Here is a 26,980-nt window from a genome sequence, read left to right as displayed (position 1 = left end):
CAAATTTAAGCTATATGATAATTATGGTTCTATAAGAGTAGCTGCTTGCTCGTCAGCCCCTTAAAAATATTGGCCTAAGTCATAAAAATAAAAAAATGCTGGCCACCTTTGCTAAAATGGCTACATCCTTAGTTGAACAGATAGTTTATTATTTTATGTATATATAATTATACCCCTGAAATGAAAATGAAATTAATACGTAATCGGCGGCACGGTGGCTGACTGGTTAGCACGTCGCCTCCCAGTTCTGAGGACCGGTTCGAGTCCAGGCTTCGGCCATTACTGGGTGGAGTTTGCATGTTCTCCCCGTGCCTGCGTGGGTCTTCTCCGGGTACTCCGGTTTCCTCCCACATTCCAAAGACATGCATGGCAGGTTGATTGGGCGCTCCGAATTGTCCCTAGGTGTGCTTGTGAGTGTGGATGGTTGTTCGTCTCTGTGTGCCCTGCGATTGGCTAGCAACCAGTCCAGGGTGTCCCCCGCCTACTGCCCAGAGCCAGCTGAGATAGGCGCCAGCACCCCCCGCGACCCTTGTGAGGAATAAGCGGTCAAGAAAATGGATGGATGGATGAATACGTAATCAGAATGTGGTTCCGTTTTTGGGGTTTTCTGAGGTAAAAAAGGGTCGAAAAAAGACTTTGGGCAATTGTTTAAGAATGACGATCCGATCCGATTTGTAATCACCAACAGTAATGCAGTGAATTCGGAAATTCAACTCGACGCCATAACACCACTCAGTGTGTGTCTTTGGAGAGATAGAGCACACTCCCCTCCCATTAATTTCTATATTAGCTTTTCCCAAATGTCTTTCGGAATTTATTTTTTTATAAATGGTGTGACTTACTACACCAGAGTGACGTATAGTCTGAAAAGTACATTAGACAATAATTTAGGTTCCAACCTTGAACGGCAGTGATTTTCCCAGTGTTCTCTGGATGCCTTTTAGAGCTGTAGCCACAGACACTGGTGTGGACAGAAGAGTCTGAATGGTTCCTGCAACTGCTTTTAGCTCCTGGTAGGATCTGCAGTAAAAATAATCATAATATTAATAATAACAGTAAGAAGAAGAATGCTAGTAATAATAATTGCACAATTTTACTTTGAAAAAGTAGCTTGCTTTAATGTGAGGTCACCGTCTCCCAGCAGGAGCAAGGGCAGACAGAGGATTAGGTGCTTCTGCACCCAGTGCCAGTGCACTGACATCACTGAGATCCCTTTCGCATCGGCTGGCATTGTGTTGCAAACATTCCAGAAACGATCAAGCCACTGCAGGAGCTGCAGAATCTAAACACAAAATTACATGAAAAGTTGCATGAGAACGGAGCTAAAAGAAAAAGCGAAGTGTGTGGTAGTCTGAACAGACAATAGATTGTTTTTTTTTGTAATTGTAATGGTATTAATAGTTGGTTTCACCTCAAACATAGCATGATCTGGGATATAAGCCTTTCCGCTGTGTATGGCTTGCAGTGTGAAGGAATCCCACAGGTCAAAGAAGGTGTGAAGGTGTGTCAGCACTGGATGAGGCAGGTCACCAAAGTACGCAGTCCCTGTATTAGTAGAATAACCAAAGTAGAGTACATTCCGATTTTGACACATCTTATATTCTGTAAGTAATATCAGCTCACTACCCTATTTTCTTTTTTTTAATCCCTCCTCTTTCCACATAACTGGACATTCCACGCACCCCTCCGTCCCATCACAGATCAACACGGACACCCCTTTCTCACGTGTGCATGTTCAAACTGGAACAAAACCGTTTTGACCTTGGAGTCATTACCGTAATTTTGCCCAGAGACAAGATTTGGACCTCCATATGGACAAAACTAATCCCCACTCAACAGCATTGTGCCCCACGACCGTGGGTAAACCTTTCTCCCTGAGCATCGGATTCTTTGGAAAGAGACAATGACATTGTTTAATATTGACAACCTAAGGCCCCTCTCTGGACTCAAGTCCGTGCCAGGTCCCCCTCTCCGTTTCAGAGACCTGTAGACGCCAACACTGACTAACTCAACACCCTGTCGGCACACAAACTTCTCATGTGCCTTTAATGGAACGGTGGAAGAATTTTGCATATTTTTCTGCTTGCCCAATAAAAAGAGACTGCTTGTGGATTTTCTCACTCTTTTGTTTCCCGAGTTTTTGCTCTCTTTTTCTGACCTGCTGCCTCACTTCCTGGCGTTTTTTGTGTCATTTTAAGAAGTGGCAAATTTGCCACTTTATAAAGTTGCCACTTTAAAGTGGCAAATTTTCCACTTTTTAATATGACGAGAAAAAAGTGGCAAATTTGCCACCTTATAAACTAACAAATTTGCCACTTTTTTTTTCTCGGCGCGCGGCTGTTTGTGTCAGAAAAGGAAACACATATGTCACGCTACACAAGTCACAGTTTGCAAAATACGGGGGAGAAGCACTCCTTAAAATGTACTTTTTGGTCGGGTTTTCAAACAAGGAGATATTAATTGCCTTAGCAGAGATTAACAATATCATAGTTGCCAGCTTATAAAGTGGAAAATTTGCCACTTTTTTCTCATCAAATTGCCAACCGGCCCCTAAAAAAAACATGTATATATTTGTACGTGGCCCTAATACGCCGTCGTACTAATGGCTTTTTTTTTTTTACTTTTTTTTTTTTTTCAACAATTTTGCCGCCATTTATTTTCTGATGCCATCCAGTAATTCTCTGCCCACGTGCCAACGGCACTTCAGTCAAAGTCGGGGACACTCGTTTGACGCTTTTGTCTTGACGCTTTTGGAGTCAGGAGTGAATTAATCTGCCAACGGCATTTGTTCACATACACCACACAAATCCATTTGTACTGCTCCCACGGATCCGTCCGCAACAAAACTTTTTCAGGTCAGACCAATCAGGCGTTGTTTAGGGCGGGATATGTAGCCGTTACTTGCAAACAATCAACGAACCAAACATGGCGACACTGGTAGACGAATGCATGGACGCTGCAATTAACCCATTCACTCCCGGTGACAAGTATACTTGCCAGAGTATAGAGATAGATAGGAAGAATCTGATTATGCTCCACTGTAAACGTCAAACTTGGAAACATCTTTACTGGTGCCTAATGCTGCATTCGAGGATGGTTGGAAGTCGGAATTTTCCGAGTTCAAACCAGGAAGTGTGTACGGGAACGCCGCCTTGAACTTGGAAATTCCACTTGCAAAGTCGGAAGAAGAAAAAAAAACCCGACTTCACCGGCGGACTACGATGTGACGTCACTCTGAATGGCAAAACACAATTTACTCGAGTATAAAACTAGATAGCTTTCTTCATTCATAAATATTCGACATAACTTCACGTAACGCAACGTACGTGACAGTATTCCGCTATTTCCCTGCATGAAATTATACGGTCAACTACTTAAATGTATGGACTTCTCATGAAATAAGATTAAAACAATAAATGAAGCAAAATTGCAAAAGGGTAGGTTTTCTGGAGGTCAAAATGAGTGTTGAGGACCAAAATAAAAAATATTTATCACTATCTGCCATTGTGGTTGTTTACGTTCGCCTGGAACGCTTACAGGTCGGAACTGGGAAAAAACAACTCTGATACATCAGACTTCCGACCATTCTCAAATGCAGCATAACCACCGGTAAATGACATCATTGCCCCATTCTATACGAAATAAACAGTTTCACAGTCCATGGGAGAAATGGCTGTATTTTGGCAAACCTACAAATTAATAATCCTTCATCTAATTAAACCAATCACGAAACTCTAAGTGTAGCCCCTTTAATTTAATGGTCGATCACTTAGGTTTGATGTTTGTTTTCTTCCCCAAATTAATTAAACAGACGTGGCCCCCCTAGAGGCGACCGAGAGCATTATACATCCCCCTCGAGTCGTGTTCTCATTTTGCTCGTCCAAGCGACAACAACTAATTTATGCTACAATTCCTAAAAAAAAAACTTATAAGGCCGGTCAGGAAGATTTTAGGTATTAACTATTTTACTGCCACCCATTATTAAGAAAAACAAAACTTTGATATGACAAAAGCTTTGCTCCTTCACGAAAAGATACAATGCTTCCATCTGTTGGCTATAGTAGAGTGTTTTTGATTCCACAGCCCATTGACTGGGCAGCGCTGCACTAAGATGTTGCACTGAGGGAAAAACAAAACAAAACAAAAAAAACACAACTAAGTTGAAGTCATTTAACGTTTATGGCGGCATGCATGTGATTTTACTGATTGTTATTAAACGTTTTTGGCGGTCAAAGAGTTAAGAGTGTCTATTTAAGTTCGCTGCACAGACCTTTGGACAGGGCTGTGGCCATACTCAGGGCACAGTTCTGATCTGACAGGTTGACAGCACACTTGCAAATGACTGCCCTCTCTTCTCTGTCCATCAACAGAGTTATCCTGTTAAAAAAAAAAAAAAGAAAATACATGAAGAATACTACTAATACTTGTGCAACTACTACTACTACTACTACTACTACTACTAATAATAATAATAATAATAATAATAATAACAACAACAACAACAACAACAGCCCCTCCGTGAGCCGGCACCTTAACGTGGTGGAGGGGTTTGCGTGTTCCAATGATCCTAGGAGCTATGTTGTCTGGGGCTTTATGCCCCTGGTAGGGTCACCCATGGCAAACAGGTCCTAGGTGAGGGGCCAGACTAAGAACGGCTCAGAAGACCCTTATGATGACAAATATCTTTGGAGAAGCGTTTCCCTCGCCCGGACGCGGGTCACCGGGGCCCCCCTCTGGAGCCAGGCCTGGAGGCGGGGCTCGCTGGCGAACGCCTGGTGGCCGGGCCTGCACCCATGGGGCCCGGCCGGGCATAGCCCGAAGAGGCAACGTGGGTCCCCCTTCCCACGGGCTCACCACCGGTGGGAGGGGCCAAAGGGGTCGGGTGCAGTGTAGGCTGGGTGGCAGCCAAGGGAGGAGACCTTGGCGGACCGACCCCCGGCTACAGAAACTGGCTCTTGGGACATGGAATGTCACCTCTCTGGCAGGGAAGGAGCCCGAGCTGGTGTGCGAGGCCGAGAAGTTCCGACTAGACATAGTCGGACTCGCCTCCACACACAGCTTGGGCTCTGGTACCAGTCCTCTTGAGAGGGGTTGGACTCTCTTCCACTCTGGAGTTCCCCATGGTGTGAGGCGCAGAGCAGGTGTGGGCATACTTATTGCCCCCCGGCTCGGCGCCTGTACGTTGGGGTTTACCCCGGTGGACGAGAGGGTAGCCTCCCTCCGCCTTCGGGTGGGGGGACGGGTCCTGACTGTTGTTTGTGCATATGCACCAAACAGCAGCTCAGAGTACCCACCCTTTTTGGAGTCCTTGGAGGGTGTGCTGGAGAGCGCTCCCTCTGGGGACTCCCTCGTCCTGCTGGGGGACTTCAACGCTCACGTGGGGAATGACAGTGAGACCTGGAGGGGCGTGATTGGGAGGAACGGCCCCCCTGATCGGAACCCGAGCGGTGTTCTGTTATTGGACTTCTGTGCTCGTCACGGTTTGTCCATAACGAACACCATGTTCAAGCATAAGGGTGTCCATATGTGCACTTGGCACCAGGACACCCTAGGCCGCAGTTCGATGATCGACTTTGTAGTCGTGTCATCGGATTTGCGGCCGCATGTTTTGGACACTCGGGTGAAGAGAGGGGCGGAGCTGTCAACTGATCACCACCTGGTGGTGTGTTGGCTCCGATGGTGGGGGAAGATGCCAGTCCGACCTGGCAGACCCAAACGTATTGTGAGGGTTTGCTGGGAACGTCTGGCGGAATCCCCTGTCAGAAAGAGTTTCAATGCCCACCTCCGGCAGGGCTTCTCCCTTGTTTCGGGGGAGGCGGGGGACATTGAGTCCGAATGGGCCATGTTCCGCGCCTCCATTGTTGAGGCGGCCGATCGGAGCTGTGGCCATAAGGTGGTCGGTGCCTGTCGTGGCGGCAATCCTCGAACCCGCTGGTGGACACCAGCGGTAAGAGATGCCGTCAAGCTGAAGAAGGAGTCCTATCGGGCCTTTTTGGCCTGTCGGACTCCGGAGGCAGCTGACGGGTACCGGGTGGCCAAGCGGAACGCGGCTTCGGCGGTTGCTGAGGCAAAAACTCGGACATGGGAGGAATTCGGTGAGGCCATGGAAAACGACTTCCGGACGGCTTCGAGGAAATTCTGGTCCACCATCCGGCGTCTCAGGAGGGGAAAGCAGTGCACCGTTAACACTGTGTATAGTGGCAATGGGGTGCTGCTGACCTCGACTCGGGACGTCGTGAAGCGGTGGGGGGAATACTTCGAAGACCTCCTCAATTCCACCAACACGTCTCCTCTTGAGGAAGCAGAGTCTGGGGACTCTGGGGTGGGCTCTCCTATCTCTGGGGTCGAAGTCACTGAGGTGGTTGGAAAGCTCCTCGGTGGCAGGGCCCCGGGGGTGGATGAGATCCGCCCGGAGTTCCTAAAGACTCTGGATGTTGTGGGGCTGTCGTGGTTGACACGCCTCTACAACATCGCGTGGACATCGGGGACAGTGCCTCTGGATTGGCAGACCGGGGTGGTGGTCCCCCTTTTTAAGAAGGTGGACCGGAGGGTGTGTTCCAACTACAGAGGGATCACACTCCTCAGCCTTCCTGGTAAGGTCTATTCAGGGGTGCTGGAGAGGAGGGTCCGTCGGGAGGTCGAATCTCGGATTCAGGAGGAGCAGTGTGGTTTTCGTCCTGGCCGTGGAACAGTGGACCAGCTCTACACCCTCCGCAGGATCCTCGAGGGTGCGTGGGAGTTCGCTCAACCAGTCCACATGTGTTTTGTGGATTTGGAGAAGGCGTTCGACCGTGTCCCTCGGGGAGTTCTGTGGGGGGTGCTTCGGGAGTACGGGGTGCCGGGCCCCTTGATACGGGCTGTTCGGTCCCTGTACGACCGTTGCCAGAGTTTGGTCCGCATTGCCGGCAGTAAGTCGGATTCGTTTCCGGTGAGGGTTGGACTCCGCCAAGGTTGCCCTTTGTCACCGATTCTGTTCATAACTTTTATGGACAGAATTTCTAGGCGCAGCCGAGGCGTGGAGGGGTTCCGGTTTGGTGGCCTCAACATTGCATCTCTGCTCTTTGCAGATGATGTGGTGCTGTTGGCTTCATCAGGCCGGGGCCTTCAGCTCTCACTGGAGCGGTTCGCAGCCGAGTGTGAAGCGGCTGGGATGAGGATCAGCACCTCCAAATCCGAGACCATGGTCCTCAGTCGGAAAAGGGTGGAGTGTCGTCTTCAGGTCGGGGATGAGATCCTGCCCCAAGTGGAGGAGTTCAAGTATCTTGGGGTCTTGTTCACGAGTGAGGGTAGGATGGAGCGGGAGATCGACAGGCGGATCGGTGCAGCGTCTGCAGTGATGCGGACTCTGTATCGGTCCGTCGTGATGAAGAAAGAGCTGAGCCAAAAGGCAAAGCTCTCGATTTACCGGTCGATCTACGTTCCAACCCTCACCTATGGTCACGAGCTGTGGGTCGTGACCGAAAGAACGAGATCCCGGATACAAGCGGCCGAAATGAGTTTCCTCCGCAGGGTGTCCGGGCTCTCCCTTAGAGATAGGGTGAGAAGCTCGGTCATCCGGGAGGGACTCAGAGTCGAGCCGCTGCTCCTCCGCGTTGAGAGGAGCCAGCTGAGGTGGCTCGGGCATCTGGTTCGGATGCCTCCTGGACGCCTCCCTGGGGAGGTGTTCCGGGCATGTCCCACTGGCGGGAGACCCCGGGGACGACCCAGGACACGCTGGAGAGACTATGTCTCTCGGTTGGCCTGGGAACGCCTCGGGATCCCGCCGGAGGAGCTGGTTGAAGTGGCTGGGGAGAGGGAAGTCTGGGTTTCCCTCCTGAAGCTGCTGCCCCCGCGACCCGACCCCGGATAAGCGGAAGAAGATGGATGGATGGATGGACAACAACAACAACAACAACAATAATAATAATAATAATAATAATCCATCAGATTTTAACATACATACATATGATGAAAGACAGAAACTGTATATACAGTTCACAAAATATCACCGCAGAAACTAGGATCAAGATTTTCAATTGATATAGCAAACACATACGACCAGTATATCATTCAAATATTAAATGTTTAAATTGTCAAATTTGAAAGGATTACTTTTGCAAGATATATAACATTCTACAGTAGTACCTGCATTATCTGCCCCATTTTGTAAACAACATGACAAAAGTTTTATGCATACAGTAATAAGAATAGTGTAGACCTATTTGCAACTGCATTCAGCTCCTCCAGAAACTCCATATATCTTTTCTCATCTTCAAAGTTGCACTTGTTGGCTAAAATGTCCAAGTACTGCTTGTTCCAGCGCATGTCCAGCAGAATTTTGTACTCATCTGGAGGGACACACAAAACAATGGTGGACAAGTCAGTCACAAAGGATACTAGTGTATGCAGTGAGATTACTCTTGAGGGCAGCATTGCTCAGTGGTAGAGTGATTGTTTCCCAACCCAAAGGTTGTGGGATTGATTCTCAGCCGTGGTGATCATGTTGAAGCGTCCTTGAGCAATACACTGAACCATAACTTGTTCTCAGTGGTAGATGGCAGCAGCCTGCATGGCAACAGCTGACCACTGACCACTTTTTATTTGTTTTTGCGGGGGGGGGGGGGTTTGGTCGGTTCAATGGTTAGATGGTTCTATCATTGTAAATCGGCTTAAAGGGAAGTTTTGTCTGTGTTTACTGAATTAACAAGCACTATAAAAATTCAGTCCATTTACATTTTTCACGTGATTAACAGTATTCATTTAATGGTAACATCTCTATAGTCTTATTTACATCTCCTGATTTATTTTTTATTTTTTAATTAAAGAAAGAAGAACATTTTAAATGTCGGTTAAAAATGTACAGATACCCAGGGCTCGAAATTAACACCCGCCAAATGCGGGTTAAAATTCATTTTGGCGGGTGGTCATAAATATTTACGAGCCAATTTAGCTGGTAATGTGAGAGGCATAGATGTTTTTCATAAAACCTGCAAGTTAACTCTTTTACTGCAACACATTATCAAAAAACAACAACTTTAATATGACAAAGGCTTTGATCGTTTTACATAATCCTTGAAAACGTTTTGTTTCATCAAATTTCAGACACATTGAGACCATTGAAAAGAGATACAATATTGCCAACTGCTGGCTATAGATAGTGAGGGTTTTTGATTCCACAACTCATTGACCAGGCAGCACGTGCTGCACTTAGACTGTGAACTGCCCATTGATAAAAAATAAATAAATAAATAAATAAATAAATAAAAAACATAGTTGACATAATTTAACGTTTATGGCGGCATACATCGCGATTTTACTAATCGTTATTAAACGTTTTGGCGGTCAAAGAGTTAAGTGATTGTTGTGCGCATCAATTTATTCCAAGTTCAAACTACACAACTTTTTTGTCTTTCACGACGTCAGATTACCCAATAAATTTGCTCTGTGTCGTGGAGCTGTTGTCACACTACAAGTCTGAAACCAACAAGATCCCACCCAATCATCACATGCTGTGATGCCAAGAGCATGCGTCGGCACTGGTTTTAAATTGTATTGCATTGCTGTTAACGTTTTGTTACATTTGTTTTTTGTCTTTCTGTAAAGTGCTTTGTGAGCTAAGGCTGTTTGAAAGCGCTATATAAATAAAAATAACGACTATTTGATACGCATTTGATACACGCGTTCACTCCGAACTGTCAGGTTTCGTTCCTCCGAGGGAGGGAGGAAAAAAAGATGCATAGCAGCACGGCTGTCAAGGCTGCATGCAGCGCCTGGTCTGACTTCAACAAAAATATATAGGCTATATGTCCGTCCCAAAGCAGTGATACTCACTTATGCCCAAATCATACTCTAAAAATATTTGAACAACAGTCACAATATAGATGTTTTTTGTACTTTTGTACTATTGACGTCGCCATTGCCCATGATAGTGGTAATCTTGCGAGTTGGCTACCGTCCATAAAATAAAAAATAATGTGACTTTTAATATTTTCAAGTATGATTCTGGGATGTGTGAAGATTGATCACAAAATTGACAGGCACATCTCTAAGTCAGGCCTACATCAGTGGTGTCCAAACTACGGCCAGAGGGCCACTTGCGGCCCGCTGTCCATTTTTCAGTGGCAAAAATGTTTGGAGATGGTCAAAATAAGAAGGGAGGGTATCGAAAAACAGGTGCCATTAAAGGTTATTTTAGTTAACTAAAACTAATGAAAAAACTAAAATTCAAAAAACAATATTGTTAACAAAATAAAATAAAAATTAGCCTTTGGGGATGATTGTAAATGTGATTTTTAGAAGATTTATTTTAATATAAACCGGAATAATGATGATTGAAAGTATGTCACGCAGAGTGACGTCATCTAGCAGCAGCCAATAGAAAAGCACCAAAAGATGACGTCGCTCCCATGTTGTTTTTTAAATATTGCGCTATTAATTTCAGAGAGGTACCAGCCATGCTATTGGTCATCAAAAAAAGTTAATTTAGAGCGCTGGAGATAGCAATGCCCCACACATGGAAGAGTTTCACACCTAATTTGATTAAATGCTTACCGGTGCTTTGCGGTTGCAGCAACTCAGCAAGGGATTTGCTTTGTGCAGCGAGTTGACAACTGAAAGCAGCCTTTAGAGTACTGCTTCCTACTTCCACTTGAACCAAAGCCAGATCTGAAAAAGCAGACAATCATGTTTTACATTAGGTCTTAATAGTAATGTGTTGCAGGAAAGATGGTACTAGTGTACAATTTGAAATTATACAGCTGTTGACTAGCACGAGAATGTGTGAAGCAGTAGATTGAATTCTGCAATCTTGATACTGCAGTGAGTAGCTCACGCAAAGGAACAAACCAGGGGCATAAGTGTAGCTCTTTCTCAGATGTGACAGCCAGCGACTGCGCATGATCCAGTCTCCATGAGAGGCGCACTCTGTGACAAGTTTGACTGCTGTTGGTATTAGCTGCAGCACATCTCCTTGCTCCAGATTTTCCCCTCTCTCAAAGATAACCAGACCTTCATGGAAACCAGTGCTCTGAAGTGCCCTCTCCAGATCAATCCAACATAGTGGGCGATTCCTTTCAAGATAAAACAGGAGAACTTTTATTAGTCTCACAATGGGGACTAAGTATTCATTCACAAAATACTAATATTCTTTTTCTCCAAAAAATGAAACGTTTAAAATTAGGGCTGAACGATTAATTGCATTTGCGGTTAAACGGCGCTTTGACAACACGCAATGACGTATTCACGGAAAGCCGCAAATTTAAATGCTCATTGAAATGGAAAGGAAGGAGGAAAAAGAGGTAGCAGGAACGTCACCAACGCTGTAACTAAAGCTTAACGGCGTAAGTACACAAGTAATTTTGCTGAGTTTTTTTTTTTTTTGTCTAATGAGAGCTTGAAACGAGTGTCTAACAGTTAAAAAAGAAAACTAACTGAAACTACATTTTATGTTTATAAAACTAACTCAAATAAAACTAACTATAATTATAGGAAAAATGTCCTTCGTTTTAGTCTTTGGTAATTAAATTAATTTTAAATATGATTTTTAGTACATTTATTTTGATATAAACCGAAATAATGACGTTGAGCCCATGGTGTTTTTTAAATATTGCGCACAAGTAATACATATGGAGCCCCTAAAGTGACATGTGAAAAAGAAAATTTTTTTTTTAATGTTTCTCGTCCGGACGAGAAACTTTCTCGTCTGCACAAGAAAAGTTTCTCGTCCGCACAAGAAAAGTTTCTCGTCCGGACGAGAAACATCACCTGCGAGCAGGAACTATAAGAGCTAGCTTGTGGCGGCAGACGGTAGACCCCTGTTCAACAAGTCTGCTGCACCGCAGCAGACCACACGACTTCAAAATTTGTTTTAAATGTCTCTCAGACACAACATAATGGTGCCGACTTGCAAGTAACGCAGCAATGTCCTTATAATAAAGTCCCAGGTGAAAATAGAACCTGACTAGGTCATGTACTATCATTTTTACACATGAACACAAACTGAAATGTAGTTAGTATAAGGTCTCCCACCGAGGATGCTGGTTTCTCGTCCGGACGAGAAACATTAAAAAAAAAAAAAATTCTCCCATGTCACTTTAGGGGCTCCGTAAATACACATTAAAAAAAACAAACAAACAAACTAACAAAAAAAACTAATACTGAAACTAACTAAACTAAAACTAAGCATTTATTAAAGACCTAAAACCAAGTAAAACTCATAAAAAGAGAACTCAAAACAAAATAAAAACTATCCCAAACTATAATATCCCTACTGCCATATTACAAATAAATTGGTTTATATACTGTAGCATTTTTCTAAATATGCAAAAGCACAAACAAATTATTTGTACAATTTTTAGGACTAAACGCAATTTCTCTTCATAACATTATGTGGCCCTTGCGTCCTTCTGATTTTCTGTATGTGGCCCTCAAATAAAAAAGTTTGGACACCCCTGGTCTAACTTGTTTATTCTGTTTGCGCTTGGTTTTAAAACAACACTTCGCCATTGTGAAGATGACTTTTCGGCTGCCGTCAGGTCGCGCATTTTGTAAACTGAGTACTGTACACGCAAGTGTGCGACAGGCGGTGGCGACTGATAAATTTGAGTTGTCCTATATTTATTTTGAGGCTAACTAGGTGGCCATATGTCGTGTCGTTCGATTTAATGAATGAAGATTAGAACGGACAAAATAATTATTGGTCGTCATTACTCACCATTTTAGAGGCCCCCACCGCCGTAGCCTCTTTTAATGTAAATGGATTGTAGCGTTGGTGAACTAAATATGCCAAGCGGCGAACAAAAACAACAACTCTTTAATGACAACTTGCATGTGACTGTCAGCGCAACCACGCCAGAGCACAACAGCTCCAAACGCGCTTAGCTGACCACAATAAGTCCTGTTTTGCCTTTACGGACCGTCCAGACCATAGAAACTACCCAACCCGTCACCCACCCACAAGGATTGCTACAGAATGCTAGAGGTTTTTGAAATCAAATCGGAAATGTTACGTCATATAAGCAGGTATAATTTTACTTTGCCTACACTTTAGCATGTGTGAGTTTACTGACTGAAGATCGCTAGGTTTTATGTTTTTAAAAAAAATATGTTTTCTGAATTTATTTATTTACATGACGTTTCATGCAACATGAAAAGTTGGGTATGTTGAGTGATAAATTGTAACTAGGAGAAAAACTGATATTAAAAGGCTTCATTTGCCTTTATATTAAAGGGATCGTTCTGATTTTTTGACATGAATCTCTATTTCATCCTCACCTCCAGTGTGTGCGATCAGCACTGACTTACCCCTGACAGCGTTCTGTGACACGAGTTCTGGTCCGGTGTTGGACGAGAGGAAAATAGTCCAGCAAGCTGGCTGGGGTCACGGACATAAAAGCGTTTTTCTTCTCAAAACAATTTGTGTTCAAAAGAGTGATACATTTGAATCACAATACTCTTTTCTGAAAAAGTAAGACGCCATTACCACCAGGCACTACTTTTCTGTTCGTTTGTATCACTGCGCATCGCCCTGTAGACAGCTAATTGACGCGCTGCAGACAGCTGATCCTTCCGCCTTCGAAAAGACAAAGAACTTGTAGATTAGTGCGCGTCTATCAGCTGCATGCAGGGCGCCACGCAGTGATATAAACAAACAGAAAAGTAGTGCCGGCGGTAATGGCGTCTGACTTTTTTTTCAAAAAAGGAGTATTGTGATGCAAATGTATCACTCTTTTGAACACAAATTGTTTTCAGAAGAAAAACGCTTTATTTCCGTGACCCCAGCCAGCTTGCTGGACTATTTTCCCCTCGTCCAACACCGGACCAGAACTCGTGTCACAGAACGCTGTCAGGGGTAAGTCAGTGATGATCGCTACGCTGAAGGTGAGGATGAAATAGAGATTCATGTCAAAAAATCAGAACGATCCCTTTAACTCATTTGCTCCCAATAACGTGTAAATAAGTTTTTTTTAAATGTTCTAAGTGTCCCAAAGACGTATTTATATGTTTTTTTTGGGGTTTTTTTAATGCTAGAGCATACAGAAGGCTTTGATTCAGCCCCTCAACTGCAAAGAACGGTTGCAGAAATGGTAGTTATTACACAAACGGCCAGCAGGTGGCAGCAGAGCAAAGGAGATCAACCAGGACCATCTAGAAAAAAAGCTCAATTACAGTGCTAACTCTACTTACGAAATTAATTGGTTCTGGAAGAAAGTTCTTAAGTAGAAAAATTTGTAAGTAGAGACGCATTTTCCATGTAAATGCCCTAATCCGTTCCAAGCCTCCCAAATTTCAGACATAAATGTTTTATAAAGCATAAAAATGCATCAAAACATGTAACAAATACATGTTACAATTAGATTATTGCTCAATAAATGAGAGTTGTGCATAATGTAAATAACAAAAAATAGAGTAAAGAATAAAAATGATGGTCATTTACCTTTTTAATTGCTGTCCTCATCGTTTTTTTGCCCTCTGGTTCATGTTCTCCTCTCTCAGAAGTGTTTTTTTTTTTTTTTTTTTTTTTTTTTTGCCTGGTGTTTTGTAAAGAACTGATCCAAGGATTTGTTTTTGTTTTTGTTTTTTAAAAACAAAACAAAAAAAACAATCATTCGTTAATGTCCAATGCAAACATCTTAGTGAGCAAACGCCCGACACTTTTTCTGGGCGATTCTTTTAAACAAATTCTGAAACTTCCGGTATGGCGAGGCATCTTTTTAAAAAAAAAAAAAAAAAAAGGCCCATCTCGTCGCAATTAAAAACTTACTGTGCCTTCATCAATCACCAATTGTTTGAATTTTTGCACAAATTCGTTGGCCGTTAGTTCATACATTTACGAAAAACTATCGAACACCTCATGGGCTGCGGGATGAATGATGAGGACGCTGTATAGACACCGATCTAGTATACGCTCATACCTATGGTAAAGGCTCCTCTTAGCCAATGGGATGCCAGAAACATGCACAAACACCGATCTAGTATACGCTCATAGATACCTATGGTAGAAGGTTTCTCTTAGGCAATGGGATGCCAGAACGATGCACAAACACCGATCTAGTATTTCCGCTCATAGGTACCTATGGTAAGAAATAGCCATAGCCGAAAGTATGTTGCGTTCGGTAATGTATTTTTACCTTTCGTATCTAGAAATTTCTTTCGTAACAAGAGGCAATATTTTCCCGTTGAGGAGTTTCGTAACTCGAAAATTTCGTATGAAGAGACGTTCGTAAGTAGAGGTTCCACTGTACTTACAATTTTAAATAGATTTATGAAAACTGATGAAACTTAGCTCTCTTCTAATGCTAATTGCTGCAAGACGGAAACAGATAGAAACATACTTTTTTTTTTTCCTGATGAAAGAAGACTTTAATCTTTCTTTTGATAGGTTCCATGTTTTTATAGCAATAGAACACAATATTCTGTGGGCCTTGCAAAATCAGTCAAAATCCAGTAAAACAGCCGGGAGCGAACGGGACTACTTCTGTGAAAATGGCTGGGAGTGAATGAGTCAAGATCCTGTAATATATAATAGATCTGATATTGTTCATTATAATTAACTTTTTGCTGGGTAAAAAAATAAATAAATAAAAAAAAATCATTTAAAAGGACTTTAAAAAAAATAATCGCACATGATATCGCAATTGCATTTTTCTGGGGGGAATCACAATTAGATTATTTTCCATAATCGTTCAGTCCTAGTTAAAATATTTCTATTTATACACTTCACACACATCAACAATGGCTGCGCAGAGCTGGACAGAAGTATTGCTTTGTTTTTAAAAAAAAAAAAAAAGAAAAAGAGAGAGAAGCAGCAGTGGCTCAGTCTCACTATCTGGAGGAAGGGAGCGAGCAGGCATGGCAAGCGACGGCGAGTGAGCAAGCGAGCAGCCCGACAACGAGGTGCTAGTGTTGGCGGCGAGCATGAGCTCCTAGCGACCAGCAGGTAAAAACTCACTGAGCGGTTAACTAACACTAAACTGAGTGCGATAGAAAAGTTCTAGCGAGGAGTGGAATGTGCACTACAAATCCTTTTGACAGTCTAAAACAGTACCACAAATTTTGGTATGAAGTGTGTGAAGCTGCCCGCTGACCCTTACCGTTTACCCTGTAAACTGAGGGTATTGAGACAAAATGACAACACCTGCCCATCTCGGAGGACAGTTGAGAAACAGGAATCCTCAGTGGAGAGCAACGCGGAAGGCAAGCTGTCAGGCCAGACGCCGGCGCAAAGTAACCCTGTGTCCCAGTTATTGGTGTTCAGAATAGCCAGGTGCTGCTCAATCACTTGCTGGGCTAGCTGGAAAAAGAACAGTACAGCATATGTTACAAAATAATACATCTTCCGGAGAAGATGATTTCAAAAGACATCTGTCACTGCTTCCCAGTGATGTCAGCTCTGACGTAGAAACTGTAAGAGAACTTCTCTTTATCCCCTCAAAAATATTTGTCTGAACACAAAAAATATCTAAAACCTGAGGCTGCAGTTAGAGGTGTCTCGATCCGATGTTTAACTTGGATATCAGTCCAATATCAGCCAAAAAACAGTATCGGATTCCTACCAGATGAATGCTGGATGGGTGGTTTACAAGACATGTTTAGAATAGCTACCAACTACTCAACTGCGGCAATTAAGCAAAAACTAGGAATGTTAAATTTATGTCAAAACTGATCTAGAGTCAGGATATATTATTTAAATAAAGGTTTGTTGGGTTTATTAAATTAAAATCAATTAAAATTGTAATCGTCATGACTGAAAAATATATATATTATTTTTTGGCCATAATGCCTAGCCCTAATTCAAATATGATAAAACAGCTCCGGATTCACTGTATAGAGTTGTGTGTGCTGCGTCTTGGAACTTCCTGGCTGCCTGCTCTCGGCTCGACCCCTCTGCTCCCACGCCGTTCAGGATAGGGTAAATTAAGCAGTAAAATATCTCTCATGCCAATAAGTTAAATTAAAACAGCGGGTCAACTCAAAAGTAAATGGCCAGCTAATATTTAAGCTTTCCATACATGCATACACATACGGCATGTTTTCATAAATTGCTAGATACGGTTTCCTTGCGTCCCCCCTCAAATACATCTTTTGTGTTTGTCGAATAATTTTCTTTCTTCGGAAAAACAATACTTTTTTTAATCACTTACATTCAAATAGCATGTTTTAAGTGCCTGCTGCATTATTCCATTTTTCAAAAATGAAATCTCCTGGTGAAAATTTCAATTTACTGTTGGGAAGACATCTTGGATTGATGTCGTTATCGGACAGTACTCTAGGCTGCATTATAGGAATCGGATCAGAAGTGAAATAAGTTTTATCGGGACACCCCTAGCTGCAGTATTGGTATCGGTATCTGATATGAAAATGTGGTGTCAAGCCACCCCCAGATCCCAGGGAAGACCCAGGACATTATGGGGAAACTGGGCCTGTTTATACGCTTGGGGGTAAAAAAACGGACGTGCCTTTCATTTAGACGTCGTTTTGGGGACTTGAATACCCAAAAATTTGAAACCACCCTCCAGAGTGGAAAAGTTGAATACGCTCTGCCACTTCCAGCTGCTCTAGTAAACCAACAAGAGTCGATTTTTAAAAAAAAAATTGCGAGTAGCTATCATTTTGATTTTCCTGGCGCAGACTCAGAGTGACAATCAGATCAGAGATCAGATTTTGCTGTGGCCCGGCCTGGACCAGGGTTGTGAAGGCTGGCGGGGATGGCAGGGGGCATCCAGCTGCGGGGACAGCCTCTCGGCCGAGCTGCCGTGTAAGAACCACCGCACCATGACGCACCCTCAGCCAGCGGGTCACTGGCCGCTCGTTAATGATCCCGCCATAGGTTCACCTAGAAATCCCATCGATAGTAAGCTTTACCGTCTTCTTGGTACGCCAGGCCCCCGTGGTGCCCATCCCAGGATCTCACTATAAACCATCCAATTGGCAGTTGCGAAGGGCACTGTGAATATTGTAATTAAAAACAAGGAGTTTTATTTTGTCCCTCTCGACCGCCAGTAGGAGGTGCTTAAATGCACGGAAATCTCCCACGGGCATGCATCACTCGAGTAATAATCCCAAAATAGGACCGGTAGTTTCGGTTGACATCATCCCCATGTATTAGATGGGACGGGAACCAGAACACAGTCTCTTTGACCTTCTTGCGCGGTTCACTCGCCGCTGTTCTTGCCCCTTGCTGGTGGCCTGTATTCTTGTCGATCGGGGATGCGGGTGTCCACCCCCCTTGGCTGCGACGGCGATGTGTAATTTCTTGGGGTTTTTTTTATGGTTGCGGGAGATTCCTTCCCTTTTTGTCAGAATTTCAGGGCCTCATAGATGAGGGGGTGTCGTTTCTTGACCCTCTTTTGGCTTGCGGTATCGTAACCGATGCTTCCGCTACCGTGGTTGCCTTTTACTGTTTTGAAGAGAACTTGCTAGTGAAGGTCAGGTCTTTTCGTATCCTCTCCTGAATTGTTGCGGCACGCTATTCCTCGGCTGCTGGCCGTGGGCCGCCAGCTGCCTTGATGTTTGCTAGCTATGGTATTGTTTATCATGCCCTCTGCTAGCTTGCTCTGCAAACTGTGATGGTGCGTACTGTGGGTGTCAACAGCCGTTGCCATTTGCCTGTGGTTGTTTTGATTTGCGGTAGCTGATGGTTCATATCGTCCCAGACACTCGCCTAGCTTGCGGTGTCGTACCCGATGCTATCGGTACTGTTCGGTGATTTCTGCTTTGGGAGATGTATGTATAAACTGCCACCGTTACAGGATTTTGCCACCTTCACCACCTCATTGATGTACAGCTTCAAGTCGGGGTGTGTAGGGTTTAAGTCAGCAACTATTGCGACGGTTGTTTGACTTGTTTTGTATACTACTTGCTGGCGATGATATGAATGGAAATCGTATCCTCTCCTCTCTTGTATTGTCCTCTCCTAGCTTGTATTGTTTCACAACTTAAGTTTTGATGTGCTTTGCTAGCTAGGGTACCAACTTGTGCTAGTATAGTATGGGGGCGGGAAATTATAAGCTTCATGCTTCTTCCTGCCAGCCCTTTTTCTTTTCGGTTATTACATGTTGAAATTGTTGGATGAAATGTTTGATTGTCACAATACTGTCCGAAAGGAAAAATGAACAAATAAAACAAACAAAATTGTCATACAAACTGCTAGCTTATGACGGCACAAACGCTCACTTATGTGTCGCTTTGATTGCTGTGGGGGGGGCACTTCGCCTCCCTTACGAAGTCTTTGCCATCAATGCACGGAGCTTGGTTTTATTCCGTTGGTGACACAAAAATAGCAGCATGTTGACTTGCACACACACGCTCACTGCGCGTCGATTGGTGGCTGTTATGGCTGGGCGTTATGGAGGACGCCTCGCGATAAACGCTGTGGAGGCTCCTTTTTAGATGAAGTGAGCAGCATTGATTGCCGGCCTAATTGTTGCGGCCTATTTCCGCTGCTGCTGCCGCTCGTTGCCCTGCAGCGGCTGTTGCGGCTAACATGCGCCGGGTCGGTCATCGGCGGGTGGGGGGGCATTGGTTCCTAACCCCCGCGGGCCGGTCAAAGCGCTGATCTGCTTCTCCTGCTGCCCCTACCTATCGAAATTAATTGATATTGTGATGAATTTCTGCTTGACTTGCAGAACGAGCCTACTGGTGGTACGGTTTTTCGTATCCTCTCTTAGCGTAGGTTGCCTCGCAACTTGCCGACGGCTACTTTGACTTTGACTGTTTTGAATTCAACTGGCTAGTGATGGTACGGTTGTTTCATATCCTCTGCTCGCTTGTATTACTTCGCAACTTATGCGGCTCCTGCAGTGGGGGCATCAGCTGCCTTGATGATGTTTGCTAGCCTGGATATTGTTTGACATACCAACTGCTAGCTTATAAAGGCACAACGACCACGTGCATGTTTATTTGATTGCTTTGTGGTTTCGTTTTCTTCCATTTGTAGTGGCTAGGTGTAAGGCTAAGGGCCTCCATCTCCCACATGAGGTCTGCTGCTTTCCACACGAAGTCTGCCGCGCTCTATGCAGGGAGCTTCGGTTGCTCCCCTGGTCAAGAGACTAAATGCAGCCTCCTCTCCCACGCCAAGTCTGACGCTCTCCATTCGCGGCACTTTGTTTTGTTCCGTTGATAAAGAGGCTAGGTGCAGCCTCCTCTCCCGCGCAGTCTGACGCTCTCTACATGATGTCTAGCGTTCTCCATGCGCGGAGCTTCGTCTTGGTCCGCTGGGGAAGAGGCTAGGTGCAGCCTCCTCTCCCACACGAAGTCTGCCGCTCTCCACGCAACTTCTGTCGCTCTCCATGCGGGGAGCTTCGTTTTGGTTCCGATAGTGACGAGGCTGGTTACCGCCTCCTCTCCCATATGAAATCTGCCGCCCTCACTGCGTGGAGCTTTGTTTTGGTTCCGTTGATGACGAGGCTGGTTGCCGCCTCCTCCCCCACAGGAAGATAGCAGCGAGTTGACTGTGCACACTCCCTGCGCGTTGATTGATGGCTGCTATGGGGGACGCCGCTAGCTGTCAGCACGGTGGCGGGTCCTTCTAGCCCGAAGAAGGCCGCACCAACTGCTGTCTTAACGGTCGCGCAGAAGATGAAACTACTACGGCAGTCCGTCCTCCTTTACCCTCGACTGCGGCTGATGTTGCACCTCGGAAGGACGCACCGGTTACACGTATTTGCACGCACGCGCACGGACACACATACGCGCGCGCACGCACGCACACATACTCGTTAAAAAAAAAAAAAAAAAAAAAAAAAAAGGAGAGAGCGAGCAATGATGATAAGACGTTGAATCGGTAAGACTACCGAATGAACAATTCTAAGCTCTCTCTTTAAAAAAAAAAAGAAAAAAAAAAGGCAGGACTCAGCAGTGAGCAGGGGGCAGCCATCGTTAGTGGAGCCGAAGCCTGACAACCTAGTCCAAGTTGCTGATCATAGCCTGTCTATTCATTTATCTAAACAAGACTCAACAAATGATGCAATTCTGAACTTATTCGTGATACATTATACCTTTTGGTTGGCAGTGGTACGTTGACTGAGGGAGTAAACCTCTTGACAGGCATGCTGCAGTGCACTGGGTAAATCCACACCTCTCTGTAGCTGGCAGAACAGTAGGGTGGCAGCATTGAACATTGAGGCCACCGATGAGGCAGATGAATCTAGAGTAATGAAAGCAATAATTCAATTTGTAGCTCGCCAGAGTAGCCAAATGAATTCATGAAACTGGGTTGCTGATGCTTACCCCAGATGGCAGATTTGGTGCTTTTGTGGATTTCAATTAGCAAATTACATACACTGTCGCCAGTCACTCCTGCAGTGTGAAGCAAAGTTTTCAGATCCAGTGTGTCTAAGGAGTTTCCGTCACTTTCCCCAGGGATGTAAATTTCTACCCCTCTGTTTCTCATGGCCCTGGAGAGCTCTCCATGTACAGGGTCCATAGTCAGAAACAACCTGTTTAGTTAAAAGAATAGTATTTTAAAAACGAAATATTAACAATGATTAATGAGCAACTTGACACAACGTCAATACTACCTGAAGTTAGGATGTGGTGTAATTACTGGGGTCTTCCCATCTATAACCCCACGTTCACTAATGGTGAGAGATCCACCAGGTTCCAGTAGGGCATTGAGGCGATCCAATACAGAGGCACTGAACACATCCACATCATACACAATCAGCTCATATGGCTCAATATCCAAACTGCCTCACGATCACTGTCAAAAACACTCATGGAGGGAAAAGATGTGTCAGTTGCTCAGTGCATAATAAAGTATAATTTAAATTTGAACATTGAGCTCGTCAAAGTCCCAGTTGGAACCCCATCTGAACTTGGCTCAAAAGAATGGTGGTGGTGGGGGGGGGGGGGGGGGGGGGGGGGGTGGTATTTGGGGGATGATTTGCTGAATCCATTCTATCTCAAGCTACAGTACATATACTCTGTTTTCCTGTCTGCATGCACACACATGGACAGTTTTGTCATGATTCACACTTTCTGCTTATGATGAGTGCAAGTTCTGTGGGCGAATGCTCTCGTCGGTGATGGCAATACAAGTGCTTGTACTGGATCTAGGTGTACGCAACTGGATTACACAGGGCTTGACCTCAAACTCTAAAAATCTTTGGGATTAACTTGAACCTATTATGGTGATCAGTCCTTCCAGTCCAACACTACACTCCAATAAAGGGGTGCTAGATTTAGGCCTCTGCATAACTCGGCTAGACTGTTTAATCGTTGTGACATTCTCTACTTGGACGATCCCGCACCTTTCCCTATCTCTGCACTCTTCGGCACACTTACTATTTGAAACCAGTTAAGACCGAGAAGTCACACACAAGATACTAACACATTGGTTAGGTTATGACAACTTCTGTGTGGGCGACAGGAATAATTTTGGACACAGACCTTCGTCAGTACCTGCATAGCTGGCCCATGTTCCAATTTTCTTGGCATTATTAATACGGTACTCTAACTAGGAAAATACAGTTTGTTGGTAGTTAATGTTCGTATAGCAGCTACAATTAAAAATATCAAATTCAGAGGGAAATTTTCCGAAGCTATGTGCTCTCTGACCAGCCCACTGGTCTCTTCCATGTCAAGGGAAAAGATTTTATGGAATCACAGGAGTGCCAAAATTAATAGGAAATACAAACGCAATCCATAAAAGAAACATCATCAATAAAAAGAGATATTTACGAAAGCAGATATATAAAGACATTCAATAAAAGGGAATATTTACTAATGCAGACATACAACGGCATTCAATAAACCCGAACAGTCATTTTTATTAATAGGAAATACAAACACAATCCTTAAAAGAGAACTTTAACAAAAGCTGACATACAAAGGCATTCAACTTTAACAAAAGCTGACATACAAAGGCATTCGATAAAACCGAACATTTAATTTCATTAATTTTGGCACTCCTGTGACTCTATAGAGTCATAGGAGTGCCAAAATTAATAGGAAATACAAACACACTCCTTAAAAAGGAACATTTACAAAAGCAGTCATATAAAGACAATCCCTAAAAGAGAATATTTACAAACACTTTCCCCATTTGGCTTTTGCTTATTTGAATGCGTGCATGTTGTCAGTGCTGTCTGAAGTGGTTTTTGGAAAATAAGTCCAGCCCCTAATCTGGGCGGATCATTTGTTTTTACGAATGTGTGCTTGTCAGTGCTGTCTGAAGTGGGTTTTGGAAAATAAGTCCCACCCCTAATCTGGGCGGATCATTTGTTTTTACGAATGCGTGCTTGTCAGTGCTGTCTTAAGTGGGTTTTGGAAAATAAGTCTCACCCCTAATCTGTCCAGCCAGACTAGTTTATACCCGATCATACGATTCCCCATGGTTGCTCAGCGCATGACCGGAAGGAGCGTCACAGGTTGTGCTTTAGCAACATATCCCACAATCCCACGCGGCTGGCCATATTGGTAGGTGTCAAGACGCGATTGGTGACCCCTGGTGGGGACTGGTGTTTTTTTTTTTTTTTTTTTTTTTTTTTTTAAATCTTTCATTTTACTTTTATTCCCGTTACTACAAGTCAAGAGACTCCGTCTATTTGCCGGTAGCGCGGTCCATTCATTTATTTATTTTATTTTTAAGCATTGATAGGTAGTCGTGCGTGCTGTCGAGTCACACTGTGAGTGACGTCATGCTAACTGCAAATAGAGGGAGTATCTTGTAGTAACCGCAAAAAAAAAATAAAAAAATAAAAAATAAAATAAAATAATAATAATAATAATAATAAAGTGTCAAGACGCGATTGGTGACCCCTGGTGGGGACTGGTTTTGTTTTGTTATCTTTCATTTTACTTACTATTATTATTATTATTATTATTATTAATTTTTTTATTTGTATTTTTTTTTTATTTGCTACTATAAGACACTCCCTCTATTTGCCATTAGCATGATGTCACTCACAGTGTGACTCAACAGGACGCACAACTACCTATCAATGCTTAAAAAAAAATGAATTAATAAAAAAAATGAATGGCCTGCGTGCTGTCGAGTCACGCCGTGAGTGACGTCACGCTACCGGCAAATAGACGGAGTGTCTTGACTTGTAGTAACGTAAATAAAAGTAAAATGAAAGATTAAAAAAAACAGTCCCCACCAGGGGTCACCAATCGCGTCTTGACACCCACCAGTATCGCCAGCCGCGTGGGATTGTGGGATATGTTGCTAAAGCACAACATGTGACGTTCCTTCCGGTCACACGCTGAGCAACCATGGGGAATCGTATGATCGGGTATCAACTAGTCAGGCTGGACAGATTAGGGGTGGGACTTATTTTCCAAAACCCACTTCAGACAGCACTGACAAGCACGCATTCGTAAAAACAAATGATCCGCCCAGATCAGGGGCAGGACTTATTTTCCAAAACCCACTTCAGACAGCACTGACATGCACGCATTCAAATAAGCAAAAGCCAAATCAGGAAAGCGTTTGTAAATGTTCTCTTTTAAGGATTGTCTTTATATGACTGCTTTTGTAAATGTTCTCTTTTATCAAATGCCTTTGTATGTCTGCTTTTGTAAAAGTTCTCTTTTAAGGATTGTGTTTGTATTTCCTTTTAATTTTGGCACTCCTATGACTCTATAGAGTCACAGGAGTGCCAAAATTAATAAAAATGACTGTTCGGGTTTATTGAATGCCTTTGTATGTCTGTCTTTGTAAATGTTCTTTTATTGAATGCCGTTGTATGTCTGCATTAGTAAATATTCCCTTTTATTGAATGTCTTTATATATCTGCCTTCGTAAATATGTCTTTTTATTGATGATGTTTCTTTTATGGATTGCGTTTGTATTTCCTATTAATTTTGGCACTCCTGTGATTCCATAAGATTTTAATATATAGTAGGCGATTCTGTGATGAAGATAATTAATTCCACCTTACTGCTGTTCCCACATGGTTACATTACACTAAGGATGCTTTGTAAAATAATCTTTCATAAAAGTTTGATACTTGTAATGAAAATTAATAAAGATCACTACTTTCACATTTAAGCACACTATCAGCATGGCCGAGACGTCATTATCATACCTTCTACAGTCAGGTTTTCATGAAATAAAATGCTAAAAAATCTTGCCCAACACACATAACACTGGAAAAAAGTCAAACGAAACCTTTATAATTGCGAAAAATTAACAGACTGTTGTATCATTGTACTTCTTCGGCTTCGATACACCAATCCAACGTTGGCGAAATGTGACCGACGCCTCCCCCCGTGTGACAGTGAAGTTGCGCTAAAACTTGTCCCAAGCGGGAATCAAACCCTGATTTTCTACATGCCAGACTAGGGAGGGCCATTGTGGATATGGAGTTGCCATTGGCAATGTACAGATAAAAATAGTGTACAAGAGTGTACAAGATAAAAATAGGGATGAATTAATATTGAAAAAAGTTAATGTCAATGGCATTTAATGAAATAGATGTTAACTTGTGGTATTATGGCAATTCTGAAAAAATAAAAAAAAAATTAAAAAAAGATTGCTCCACGCAAGGTTTGAACCCACAACATTGGTTGGCCTGGGTGACCCAAGGCATTATTACTTACCACTTAAGCTAACTTGACTTGAAGAAAAACAGCGAATTGGCGTGTTTGTAATTGAAAGTGTCATCTGATGCTGAAAGGCATCAACATTGGGGACACATGCGTTTAATAATAAGCAGTATAACGCATTTCCTGATATGATAGTCAGTTGGCATACATTTATATCCTTTAGCATAACTGCCACGGATACATTTGCAATGTAGTCGGAAGCGGGATTTGAAACTGCGACCAAAGGTAGGTTCATCTTTTGTTTTGTGTGTGTGCGTGCGTTGTGGTTTTCTTCTGCCTTTGTTGTATTTCAGTTGCAATGGTTGCCATCTGAAAGCTGTAATGCAATAAATATTCACAATTTCTTACCTGCAGAAGTTAGCATTGTCCATGAGCAACCAGTCACCTGCCTGCAGGGCTTGGATTAGCATTCCATCTAACCACTCAAATCCTCCATTAGACCAGTCATTCTCCAGCTGTGACATTTGTTCCTTCAATAGTATGAAGTCCAGTTTCAGCTTTGATATATCTAGTGGGTTAGCAAAAGCAAAACTGTCATACATATACATACAATATATCGCCGTCTATGTTTCACACGGAACATTTATGCCTACACGCAGAGTGTGTTGCGAACTTTCGTGCGATGCAGGCGGGCAGAGTAAAAAAAATGACTCCTGTCATTCTCCTAACAAAAGATAAAGAAAGTCCAGAGTTTGGGACCATTTCAAGAAAATTGAAGAGACAAAGTTATTTTCAAATTGTGCAAAACAAAAATGGCGTACCATAGCAGTACGTCATCAATGATGCAGCATGTTACGAGGAAACATTCATATGCAGTGCTGGAAGAAACCAGAGCAAGGTAAGTTTAGTTTTTAATTATTATTAATCGTTTGATAATATTGCTATTTAGAACGTAACGCACTGCACCATATGATGACTGGAAATGCACATTCAAGGACGCATCTGTTGAGGAAGGACGCATCTGTACTTGCTCCTGCACTCGCTCATGAATCTAACTACTTGTTGATTTTTGCATTGGGATTTTTAACTACATTGTTGCAGAATGCCTGGCGGAAAAAGAGCTGACGAGAATGAGGAGATAAAATCTTCTCTTAAAAAAAAATCAGTGGAATGGTTGCCGAATTACTTGAAATGAAGAAGAGCACTGAGCCACTTCTTCAGGAAATACAGCAATTGAAGACAGAGACACAGGAAAAAGATGGACGCATTGTTGCCTTGGAACAAACAGTGGATGATTTGGAACAAAATCTTCGTATCAACGATGTGATAGTCACCGCACGAGCACGGAAGATTCTGACTAATCTTCAGGGAACGAGACTGTGGAGCAGCAAGTGACACTTCAACTCAGAGATTTGGGATTAACTGTTGATCCTGCGCACATTCAGATGTGCTTTTCACTTACAATTGGGTCACACGACCACCGGCAGTTGTGATCAGGTTTGTTGACAGA

The 26,980-nt window shown here is 43.4% G+C and overlaps 1 protein-coding gene across 7 annotated transcripts in view; it reads right to left on the bottom strand.

The window, feature by feature from the left end:
- Nucleotides 1-26,980, bottom strand: part of mdn1 (midasin AAA ATPase 1) — a 437,529-nt gene that overhangs the window by 178,890 nt on the left and 231,659 nt on the right. For 5 of the 7 annotated variants that reach the window (XM_077510806.1, XM_077510808.1, XM_077510807.1 and 2 more), the window contains exons 44-55: nt 25,879-26,038; nt 21,498-21,614; nt 21,208-21,416; nt 20,976-21,124; nt 16,071-16,270; nt 10,825-11,048; nt 10,531-10,644; nt 8,198-8,327; nt 4,271-4,377; nt 1,412-1,545; nt 1,098-1,282; nt 900-1,020 (exon numbers count right to left, since the gene is read on the bottom strand). In XM_077510806.1, the coding sequence (XP_077366932.1) occupies nt 900-1,020; nt 1,098-1,282; nt 1,412-1,545; nt 4,271-4,377; nt 8,198-8,327; nt 10,531-10,644; nt 10,825-11,048; nt 16,071-16,270; nt 20,976-21,124; nt 21,208-21,416; nt 21,498-21,614; nt 25,879-26,038 (1,850 nt within the window). The remainder of the gene's footprint in view (nt 1-899; nt 1,021-1,097; nt 1,283-1,411; nt 1,546-4,270; nt 4,378-8,197; nt 8,328-10,530; nt 10,645-10,824; nt 11,049-16,070; nt 16,271-20,975; nt 21,125-21,207; nt 21,417-21,497; nt 21,615-25,878; nt 26,039-26,980) is intronic. The other 2 variants (XM_077510809.1, XM_077510810.1) reach the window with 1 other exon arrangement.

Source organism: Festucalex cinctus, chromosome 21 (genome assembly GCF_051991245.1).
Source record: "Festucalex cinctus isolate MCC-2025b chromosome 21, RoL_Fcin_1.0, whole genome shotgun sequence".
NCBI classification, from domain to species: domain Eukaryota; kingdom Metazoa; phylum Chordata; class Actinopteri; order Syngnathiformes; family Syngnathidae; genus Festucalex; species Festucalex cinctus.
The sequence above is the reverse complement of the archived record's forward strand: the minus strand, read 5'-3'. Positions and strand labels throughout refer to the sequence as shown.